At 46.5% G+C, this 12,500-nt stretch overlaps 1 protein-coding gene across 1 annotated transcript in view; it reads left to right on the top strand.

Moving 5' to 3' along the window:
* Positions 1-12,500, top strand: part of pappaa (pregnancy-associated plasma protein A, pappalysin 1a) — a 106,726-nt gene that overhangs the window by 66,225 nt on the left and 28,001 nt on the right. Inside the window, exons 15-19 of the mRNA XM_030342029.1 lie at positions 4,985-5,168; positions 6,857-7,058; positions 8,408-8,642; positions 10,510-10,657; positions 11,748-11,863. Of these exons, the coding sequence (XP_030197889.1) occupies positions 4,985-5,168; positions 6,857-7,058; positions 8,408-8,642; positions 10,510-10,657; positions 11,748-11,863 (885 nt within the window). The remainder of the gene's footprint in view (positions 1-4,984; positions 5,169-6,856; positions 7,059-8,407; positions 8,643-10,509; positions 10,658-11,747; positions 11,864-12,500) is intronic.

The raw sequence follows: 12,500 nt of genomic DNA, 5'->3' as shown, positions 1-12,500 counted from the left end.
ATGCGTGTGCGTTTTAATTTGTTTTTGAAGGCATGCGTGTGCGTTTTGATTTTCTTCTGTGTGTTGCTTGTGTATGTGTGCACACACATGTGTTTGATTTCGGTAGATATGCACGGCCGTTCGCGCGGAAGACAAGCGTTTGGCGTGAGGCACATTTAAAATGGCTGGCGCGTGGAACGCGACTTTATACCCATTTAAGTTTTTGGGATTTGCAACAAGCTCTTACGGTTATTAGCTCCTAAACGCCCCAGCCTGTTAGAGTCTATTATGCAGCACATAAAGACTCAGACACAGAGCAGCTTGTCCACAATATTCAGTTGTTGTGGAAGGACTTTGGCAGCCAGCAGAGAGCTGTGACCTTTACTAGCAAAATGTTCTTTTTTTACCATGACGTCATGATGTGTTTTCCAAGCGAGATATGCGCATTATAATAACATATACAGTACATATATTCACAGATAAGCATGGAAAATTTTTAATTTCATACCAGACATACAAACACACACACAAATACACACAGACACACACATGCACGCACCTACGTGAACACACATACGTGCAGGCACACACACACACACACACACACACACACACACACACACACACACACACACACACACACACACACACACACACACACACACACACACACACACACACACACACAGTTATTGATAGAGGCATTGACAGAATAGTTTTCCATATATCCTGCAGACTTGTAATTGCATTATATTTTGATTGACACCACACTATGTGGCCATTCATCAATGTCAGCTTATTTAGTTATTAAGGTCATTTTCAGAGAGAAGGAAGAGGGGGCGAGAGACAATGACAGACACAAAGAGCGAGAGAGAGCGAGAGAGAGAGAGAGAGAGAGAGAGAGAGAGAGAGAGAGAGAGAGAGAGGTCACTGAGGACAAGTTGAATAAATGGACAAGCCTAATAGTAATGGAATACATAAAAGCATAAGAAAAACAAAGGAAGAAAAATGTATTAAAAAATCACTAAATATAATAAAAAACACTTAGACAAGTACAGGCACACATACAGTTACACACAGTTACACAAACATGCAGACCACAGAAAGGAAACGAGGAATAAATACATCTCGACAAGAAGGCAGAGACACACCCCCCCCACACACACACACCACCCCCCCACACACACACACACACACACACACACACACACACACACACACACACACACACACACACACACACACACGCACACGCACATGCACGCACATACACACACACACACTCTCTCTCTCTCTCTTTCTCTCTCTCAGACACTGACACACACACACACACACACACACACACACACACACACACACACACACACACACACACACACACACACACACACACACACACACACACACACACACACACACACACACACACAAACACACAAACACAGCAAGGTTGAAAAGTGCAGAGTAAAGCAAAATGCTATCTCTTTTCATTAGCCAATTAGAGGCCTGCAGTGGTGATGTCAGAGGAGTTCTGGGAACACCTCCTCCCATGATGTTATCTGAAATCAAAAGATGGTCCTTCCGCAGACCTACTCAGGCACACATGCTCTGTGTGCGTGTGTGTCTGTGGGTCTGCCTGTGTCTGTATCATAGTGCAGGGATGAAGGATGGACTGATGAGCATTCATACATACGTACATAAATACATGTGTGTGTGTGTGTGTGTGTCTGTGAGTCAGTGTGTCTGCGCCTTTGTGTTTTTGTGTGTGTGTGCACCCTGTTTACGTCACTATTGTGTTAGCGATGCAAGTCATATGATATATATGAATATTCTGGTGGATTTGGAGGTGTTTACTCTCATCCTACAAAGTGTATCAATAGTGACTTAAAATTGAGCTGCAACAACAGCGACTTCAGGTACAGGTTATTTTGGATCAGGTAGAGGCCGTAGACCTGCAGTCCTACAAGTATACCGCAGGCATTGTTGATGGAACTCAGGAAGCCTTTCGGCTTTGAGTCAGAACACTGATCAAACCAGTGTGCTTGGATACAGCAATCAAAGCTAACTCACGTTTGTGTTCCACCTGTGCGTGTGCGTGTGCGCGTGTGTGTGTGTGTGTGTGTGTGTGTGTGTGTGTGTGTGTGTGTGTGTGTGTGTGTGTGTGTGTGTGTGTGTGTGTGTGTGTGTGTGTGTGTGTGTGTGTGTCATATAAGGTAACGTAGGCCCCCTGTGATGGATGGGGTTCTTGTCAGTCAGTGGGCCTGTGTGTGAGACAGGTTTGCCTTGCTTGATTTAAGGCCTTGTTAAAACCTGTAGAAGAGGAATAGGCAGTAGTAAAGTTTTTCAAAGAAAGGAAACTCCACACGCACTTGCACACACACAGACACAGACACCCACACACACACACACTAACACACACACACACAAAGACTAGCACACACATGCGCATACACACAGACTAGCACACACATGGGCACACACAGTCAAAGCGAGACTCGCACACATGCACAGATCCTCACTTATGCATGGGCACATACACACAAATGCACACACACAGACACATAAATTCACGTACACACATATACGGAGTCCATATGTGTATAGACTCGCACACACATACACACACAGTAGCCTGGTGTGTGTTTAGATATACATTCAATAAATTCATATGAAACAAAGTCATTGAGATTTTCACGCTATTTATGTTCCAGGCTATACACATGTAATGCTATATGCATGTTACACTGTAAATATACTACCCTAAAAGCATGTTACCAGACCCAAATGCTACACTATGTACGTGTTTTGACTACACACATGCTATGCAGTAATTGTTTGGTAACTTTAACCATTAGAGTGCATTGTGCTGCATTTCAAAAAAAGATTGATACGTAAAATTGAAGGGAAACTGGAAAAAAAACATGTTGTTATGAAGTTGTGATGTGAGATTTATTTGGCAACCGTACCAAAAAGTATTTTTACCGAGCAGTTTATGAGGGAAAGGATTCAAACGTTTTGAGGTTTGGATGAAGAATGGGTAGTTCCCCCGTTCTGGTCTTATCTCTGCAAATATTATACCACAGGCCAAAACGTTTTTTTCACAGAAACAAGAGCTATTTCCAATATGAAAGGGAACAGTAAAAAATAAAAAGAGTCACGGCTTGGAAAATTCTCTGGTGAACCTCAGCGAAAATGCAAGGGATCAACCAGCTCGAAAAAAAAATGGTGGAATGTTTTGAATCCATTCAGGTTGCTCTCCTTGTTTCCAGGAAGTTCTTTATGAGCCCTTTCCCCCTCACAATGTATGATTTCAACCAATTGCGGCCCGTTTCTCATAAATAGCTTTTATAACCCTCCAATCAGGGAGAGAACGGGAGAAAAATAACCCCACTGGAAAAGTGTGTGTATTTTCAAACAATTTGTCAAACACACACACGCACACCCACACACACACACACACACACACACACACACACACACACACACACGCACATGCACGCACGCACCCACGCACACACACACACACACGCACGCACACACACACACACACACACACACAATGGCGCATATGCACACACACATAAACACAGACACACATCCACATACGCACATCCACAAGGCATGAATGCCCAAATATTCACATTCCTTCAACACACACACACACACACACACACACACACACACACACACACACACACACACACACACACACACACACACACACACATACACACACACACAGGTTCGTAAATGCATGGGATTTTTATATGCAAGTTGTGGCCAGAGCTTTCAATATCATAACTCAATCTACAGGAACCTGGCTCACTCTTGTTTCCAATCAGCCATACGCTCTATTATATAAATTCTATAACTTCAGAGCTGGCATACACTTTACTGTATGTTGGAGAAGTGTCCAAATAGCCTTATTAGAATCCATCATTTTTCGTCTCTCTCTCTCTCCGTCTGTCCGTCTGTCCGTCTGTCCGTCTGTCTGTCTGTCTGTCTGTCTGTCTGTCTGTCTGTCTGTCTGTCTGTCTGTCTGTCTGTCTGTCTGTCTGTCTGTCTGTCTGTCTGTCTGTCTGTCCGTCTGTCCGTCCGTCTCCCTCTCTCCCTCTCTCCCTCCCTCCATCCCTCATTCCTTCTCTCCCTCCGTCCTTCTCTTCCCCCTCCCTACTTTCCTTTTCTTTCCTTATATATGTGCATATGTATATATATATATATATATATATATATATATATGTATATATATATATATATATATATATATATATATATATATATATATATATATATATATATGTATATACATATATACATACATTGTATATATACATGTGTATACATATGTTTATATATGTATATAGTAGAGTTGTAGCGTATCAGCTGCCTAAGTGCTGTGACACTGCCTCCCAGATACCTGAGCTGCAGGGCAGTCCGTGGGCCCTCTCAGGGGAGGCTTAGCCCGCTACAGATCCCGCCAGGCTCAGCTAAGAGGCTCACAGTCCACCACCTTCTGGACCGTTTGTTCTTTAAAGGGTTAATAATCCTTGCCGATGTGTGACGGTGTGAATGTGTGTGTTTGTGTGTTCATGTACTTTCTATACTTTATTTTTTGCTTGTATAATTGATACAGATGTTTTCCTTGATGTTCTCTCTTCTTCTTGTCATATTTTTATGAATATTCCTTTTAAAGCATGGTTCTTCATAATATATTCCTGCCAGTCAGTCACTCAGTCTGAGCCTTTGAAGGCTCCGTCAGTCTATTTGTCTGTCTGAGTCTTCATAGCACATTCCAATCGCTGTGTGTGTGTCTGTCTCAGTCTTCATAGCACATTCCATTCCGTCTGTTTGTCTGTGTCCATATCCTGATCCCCTCTGCTCTCCTCTGGTGTGCCCGCTGTGTGTGTGTGTGCTTGTGTGTGTGTGTGTGTGTGTGTGTGTGTGTGTGTGTGTGTGTGTGTGTGTGTGTGTGTGTGTGTGTGTGTGTGTGTGTGTGTGTGGGCAGCTGGACTCCACCGTCACCATCACCTGCGCCGACGGGAAGTGGAACAAGCAGGTGTCCTGTGAGCCGGTGGACTGCGGCCTGCCCGACAAGTACCACGTCCACCCGGCCCACTTCGTCTTCCCCAACGGCACCACCTACGGCACGAAGAGCGTCTTCCAGTGCAAGGAGCCTGCGCAGCTCGTAGGTGGGTCTGCTCACGGGCACGCACATACACACACACACACACACACACACACACATACACACATGCATGCATGCACACACACACACACACACACACACACATATACACAAACACACACGTGTATCTATGTATGCACGTGCAGGTGAACACACAACTGCACATATGGACTCACACACATGCAGACACCCACAAATACACAAATACACACACACACACACAGTATGAAAATCCTCAAGCTGTGATGATGCTCTTGTGCACACAGACCCACACAGACATGAGGAAAGTTAGACAAACTGATGCACATGCACGTGGAAATACATCTATGTACACGTGCACGCACACACGCACGCACAAACCCAAAACACAAACACACACAAACACGCACACACACAGACACACTCAAGCCCACAAAGGCACGCCCACTTAAACCATAGCAGATTATCTGTTGAGGATCTTCCCTGTACTTGTCGGGTTTTATATTCTATGAAAGTGGTTGTTGAGTTTTATAGCTGTCATCGCTTGTCAGAGCGTGAAAGATGGCTGCAGTCCTCCTGGGTTATATCCACCACCAAGACCGAACCCTCTGTGCTCTGCGCTCCACATTCACACTCCCGCACTCGTTCTCGTGTACATTTACATTCTCCGTTGTAACACGCTGCGTTCCTCGACAGTGCCACCGTTAAACCCTGTTAAACACACATTCGATTTCATTGATACATACTTTTCACTGCTGCTGCGTTTTAAATTTGGTTATGTTCAATTATATTTCGTCAGATCTCTGAGCAAAAGAAATACTCTTAATTTGTAAGTAAATGTTTGGAACAGTTATCCCATTTAGCTCCATTAGGAGAGCAAGCCCAGGAGGATAGAGTAAAGTAGGGTGAAACCCTTAACACCTAAAAGAAAGATTCCAGTGGGAAATCTTCAAACAAACACATAGGAGGGTTCCTCATTCTAGGGATGAATAAGAGAGCGAGTGATTGGCATAGAATACCCATAGCAAACAGCAACGAGTAAAAATTGTAGAATTAAGGGCAAGGCGAAGAAATAAGGTAAAAGAGACAAAAACATGACATTATTGAAACTGTAAGAGAAACACGTTGAGTCTTTTTTTTCTTTTCTTTTTTTCCCTGGAGAAAGAGAAAATCACATGAAATAATTGCATATTTCGAAATACATGAAATGTCACCTCGACAATTCCGGTTGAAACCATCAATCAAAACGATTCCTAAATTCTACCTGGCTTGGGAAATGGAATGCAGCACCACAAAAACGATGCACTGAGTTGTCAGTGTTTCAGAAGATTCCCCAAAGGGTTCCCCCTACCCAATTTACCAAAATTTCCAAAATCCAAATGGCACAGACAGATTGCAAGACACACTAAAGGTTTAGTTAAGTACGCAACGCAATGATCATGCAGTCGCTTCGTCACAGTCGCAAGCCTGTTTTAGTTCTTTGTTGGGTTTACCTTAGCGGACCAATCACAGCCCTGCGTCGCCTCAATGCAAGGTTAAAATGTTTGGGAAGCACACTTGTGGTGGACGCAGGGAGGATCCGCAAGGCCGTAAGGGGTCGGTAAAGCTCCTTAGGTTGCGTCTACGAGGAACCATAACCGAGCCTTCAGTCACCGGTCACATATCTGCGATCATTCACTTCCTACCGTGTTCCTCCGTGCTCGCTCCATGTAGGCACCAACAACACGCTGACCTGCCTGGAGGACGGTCTGTGGTCCTTCCCGGAGGCCCTGTGCGAGCTGCGCTGCCCGGCGCCCCCCCCGGTGCCCAACGCCGTGCTGCAGACCAAGCGCTGCAACGAGACGGGGCTCAAAGTGGGCTCCCTCTGCAAGTACAAGTGCCGGCCGGGCTACCACGTGGCCAACAAGCCCAAGAGGTACGGGCCATTGGTAGGGCTGAACGATTTGGGGGAAATAATCGGATTGAGGTTATTTCGATCAATATTGCGAATGTCATTCGGTACACGATTTTATCGTTTGAAAGTTCTTTATGACCTGTATTATTCACTAAACAAGGAATTTAATCATTTTGTAGTATGACCAACCACATTGGAAGCAGTCAACATATAAACTGTGTTGAGCCGAATTGATGCATGAATTGATATTATAACGTCTTTATTTAACTATTGAATTGTAAAAGTAAAATAAATACGAATCTTACTGATCTAAAAGTTACTTTCTTTTTTTATTACAGCCTTTTTTTGCGATTTACAATTTGTGTTAAATTACATTCCAATGTCGGACTGAATTCGATGAATCGTTCAGCCCTAGTGGTTGGGGACGCACACACACCCAGGGGGACAATGGGCGTTGTAGGAGGGGCTCAGGACGGGTGGCGGGGCTGGTCTAGTGGTTTAGGGCACTGGGGCGGTGGCTCCAACCCCAAGCTGGGAGGATCTGAGTTAAAGCCCATGAACAAGAGGCTCTGTTTGGATGGTTTAGCGTGTCTTACCAGGAGGATACACATGTGATAATACTTTTTATCATCAAATAAGACTCCATGTGTTGCCGAGAAAGACCAATGTTATGGTGTAGATGAATTCAGTCATCAAATTAGATCGAGTTGAAACTAAACACAATGAACACCCATCACGTCCACTTCATCCATTCCCGGTCTCAAACAGAACCCCTCAATCTGCGAACACAACCTTAAAGGTGAAATATTATACCACCCAGGTGTGAGGGTGATTAGCCAATTAAAAAACGTTTTGAAAATCTGCGTCTTCTGACCGTCCACCTATAGATCAGTCTACCAGCCTTCCCAGTGGACTGTAGTAAACGTTGCTACAAGTAGACACGCCTACTTGTGATGTCAGAAGAGGCCGATTCGCAAAACAGCTTGTAACGGCTATTCACACTCACACTTGGTGGATTAATCTGTCACCTTTAAAGGTGACATATTACACCAATAGGTGTGAGGGTTATTAGCCAATTACAAGACGTTTTGAACATCACAAGTGGGCGTGTCCACCTGGAGGTGTGCTGGATAGATCAGCCTACCGACTGTAGCAAACGTTTCTCATCTATCCATCACACGTCTCGGTGGAACGGCCACTTGTGATGTCAGAAGAGGCCGATTGTAACGGCTAATCACCCTCACACCTGGTGGTTATAATATAACATGACACCTTCAACACCAACCCCCCCCTAATATCCACACGCCAAACCACCTCCCCAACCTCGCTCAAAACTCTCACGCTGCCCTCTCGCCCCTCCCCCCGCGTAGGCGTGCGTTCAAGCGCCAGTGCACGGAGGACGGCCGCTGGATCGAGGGCGCGTGCGAGCCCGTCACCTGCGACGCGCCGCACGCCATCTTCCACGGCTCGTACAGCTGCACCGACGGCTTCCGCTTCGACAGCGTCTGCCGGCTCAACTGCTCCGACCCGCCGGCCGCCAGCTCCGTCTACGGCGGCGGCGGCGGCGGGGGTGGCGCCGGGGGTACCGGACGCTCCGCCCACACGGTGAGGATGCTGCACGCTCCCTGCAAGCAGGTCTGTCTGTCTTTCTCCCTCTCTCAATTGTTTTACTAACCCCCGCCTACTTCCTTTTGTGTTTTTTCCCGCCACCAGCCCGTCAACTTTGTGTCGTGTGTTGAGGACGTGTTATTGCACGACGTGTTACGGTTTACTCATGGTTCCATGTCGACGCAACGCAATGACCACGCAGACGCGTTTTTTTGCGTCGGGTTTTAGTGAGCGGACCAATCACAGCCCTCACAGTTAGAATTTTTGGGAGGTGCACGTCAGGCCCTTGGGGTGGACGCAAGGAGGGTCCGCAAGGACGTATTCGGCCGTAAACCCCCTTGCGTTGCGTCGACCATTACTCAGCCTTTAGCCTACAGGATAGGTTAGCGTGTGTCGTGTTAGCGCATGATGTGTTAGCACGTGACGCGTTAGAGTGTGATGTGTTAACGCATGATATGTTAGTGTGTGACGTGTTAGCTTATAGCGGGCTAGCAAGTTAACACAAATCGAGTAATGTTGACAGAAAAGGTTCAAGGTTAAACAAGTCACAGAGGTCACTCTAGCAAAGAAAACGTTACAATAGGACATGCTAGCTTTGGTATTGTTACATATCAGCATCGGGCATGTTAGCATTGAGCATGCTGGCATAGGAAAATGCTAGGATGCATTAGTGCAGGACATTGTTAGGAAGTTTATATTAGATTTGGTGTGTCCTTAATTGTTTCTCCTAATCCTGTGATGCTAGACTACTATTGAAAGTGTTATTTAAGTTAACGCAAAGGAAACAGCTAGCCTATAGTGGCCGGTGGCGTGGTCCAATTTTGGACCAAGTTGTTGTTGTAGTGAGTACCTATGTGTAAATGAGTTTGCCTTTAGAAACAACGAAACAATGAATACTAATTGCTCTCTTTTCCTCTTACCAAAGAGCACTTGTGCTCTTCTTTCTGCCACCCATCATCCTGCCTTTCTGTCCCTTGCCAACTTCCACCTCCTCCTCCTCTATTTCCCTCCGTCTCTCATTCCCTCCTCCACCTACACCCCCTCTTCCCTCCACCTACCCCCATCTCCCTCAGCCCTATTCAATTAGTTGCCATGCTAATTAGATTGCTATTGATCTCCAGAATAGTCTGGCTGCCACATACTTTTGAAATGTATACACCTTTTAATCCAGCCTGCCTGGGCTGGATGTGGTGCCCTGATAGCACTTGGATTGTGTTTCTCCATCTGCTTATGGGACAGCAACTCAATGTCCTTGGTTTCTGTGTGTGTGTGTGTGTGTGTGTGTGTGTGTGTGTGTGTGTGTGTGTGTGTGTGTGTGTGTGTGTGTGTGTGTGTGTGTGTGTATGTGTGTGTATGTGTGTGTGTGTGTGTGTGTGTGTGTGTGTGTGTGTGTGTGGCTATATGTGTTTGTGCATCTGTGTGTTTCTCTCTCTCTCTCTCTCTCTCTCTCTCTCTCTCTCTCTCTCTCTCTCTCTCTCTCTCTCTCTCTCACTCTTTCTCTCTCTTTCTGTGTCTGTGTGTCTGTCTTTTTGCCCATCTCCTTGTCTGTGTATGCATGTCTGTGTGTGTCTGTGCATGCTTTTGTGTGGGCTTTGTGCATGCCTGAGCGTACATGTACATGTGTGTATGTGTGTGTGTATTTGTGTGTGTGTGCATGTATGTGTGTATGTGTGTGCGTGTATATCTTTTGCTATGTGTGTGTATGTGCATGCCTGTGTGTTTGTGCGTGTGTTTTTATGTGTATGTGTGTGTTTCTATTTGCATGTGTGCGCGTTCATGCATGTGCGCCCGTGTGTGTATGTGTGTGTGTGTGTGTGTGTGTGTGTGTGCGTGCGTGCGTGCATGTGTACTCCATGTGTTCCAGGCCCCTGGGTCCAACAGCATCAGATGCAGGAAAGACGGTAACTGGACGGGCTCCTTCCGCCTGTGTCCCCAGAGCCGGGGCCAGTGCTCTCTACCGCAGAACCTCCACTACAGCCTGCAGTACTCGTGCAAGCGAGGCCACGGCATAGGTACAGTGCGTAGCCCCACAAATCACACTTTCCCTTCAGTATCCTCAGGTCTGATGGCGGAGCAGCTCAGATCTGGGGGAACGGGGGGGCTTTCACTGTAACGTCTGCCTCAACCAATGATGTGGCTGTAGGTATGGGATCTGTAAACGAGTTATCGACGCACACAAACTCGGCCGGCCGTGTTAAAGCGTCTGTGTCGGTTTTGAATCGACACGGTGTAGACCGGGCCGCATATTAACATCATGATTTATTTGGTTGGATCACTCCGTAACCAAACAGGATATAAGTCGTAACTCCGCCACCTTGCCGTTTCTGGTTTCCTGCCCAGGTTTCAGTGCCGCCTCCTCCCAGAGGTTTTTTTATCATAGTAGGACCGCTGGTTCCGAGTTTATTGTGTGCATTGTGTGACGACTTAAAGACACCGGGAAAGACACTGGGAAACACTCGGATAGCAAGTGTTTGGTTTGATGTACACCAGACAATGTGTGTTTGTGTGTGTTTGTGAAGGAGTGCATGCACATGTGTGTGTATGCGCGTGTTTGCGTGTACGTTTGTCTGTGCGTGCAGTTCCTATCCCCCTTTCTGCTCACCCAACGCCTTGTGATCCATCACCAGATGTGAGCCATTTTGTCAAGTTCACCTGTTAGTCTTTCTCTGCGGTTGTAGTTGAGTTGTCAAGTGCATCTTAGAATCACAGAAAAAGTGTGGGGGGAGGGGATGTTCAAAGGCGAATCGAAAAAAGGGCAAAAATCAAAGGTATCTGACAGTTGCCAAAGTGATACATCATCATTTGAAGGGGCCTTTGATGTGGCCACGGTTTCTATGTACTCTTGGTTTGATGATGTCATAAAATGTTTGTCTCTAATGCTCTCTCTCTCTCTCTCTCTCTCTCTCTCTCTCTCTCTCTCTCTCTCTCTCTCTCTCTCTCTCTCTCTCTCTCTCTCCCTCCCTCCCCACTGCTTTCAAACGCACATGTACACACACACACATCCACTCATACTCACTTACTTTCATACACACGCACACACAAACACACACACATATGCACGCACACACATGCACACATACATACACACACACACTCTCGCAGGTGAGGACTGTGAGCTAACGTGCAGGGAGAGTAACAACGATGTGGTGATGTTGCCTAGCAACCTGACAGCAGACTATGTACTCACCGAGCACTGGAGGAACCCTCCCAAAGTCAAGGTACGCCCCAGTTTGTGTTTGTGTGTGTGTGTGCATGTGTGTGTGTGTGTGTGTTTTTCCATCTGTCTCACAACTCTGACTGCCACATTGCACAGCAACACACACGCACGCGCACACACGCGCGCGCGCACACACACACACACACACACACACACACACACACACACACACACACACACACACACACACACACACACACACACACACACACACACACACACAGCGTTCCTCTGTCAGCGACTCCTCCCCTGCATGGAATCTGACAGGCCGTGTCCACATCCTGGCTGTATTAGCCTGGAGATCAACAGCCAGCAGTTTCCTCCTCCTCCTCCTACGCCTGCCGTCCGTCCATCTGTCTGTATGCCCACCCTGTGGCATCGGACCACTTATATCCCCCCCCCCCCACCCTCCTCCTCCACCACCTAGGGTGAAGGGGAACACCTTTAAAGGAAGCATACTTTGATACAGGTGTTTAGCTTGTATCGAATGTTTCCAATGGAATAGTTTTCCTCTATGCGTGGCCATGTTGGTTTTACTGTTTATTTACCTCGGCCGATTTGAATTGAAAGGCGATGTCCGGGCGATCTGGGTGTATGTCGTTAAGGAGAGTGGAAAGGGGGTTTGGTGTCTGGCCCAC

Source organism: Gadus morhua, chromosome 19 (assembly GCF_902167405.1).
Source record: "Gadus morhua chromosome 19, gadMor3.0, whole genome shotgun sequence".
Lineage (NCBI taxonomy): Eukaryota > Metazoa > Chordata > Actinopteri > Gadiformes > Gadidae > Gadus > Gadus morhua.
This window is presented reverse-complemented; position numbering and strand designations above follow the sequence as displayed.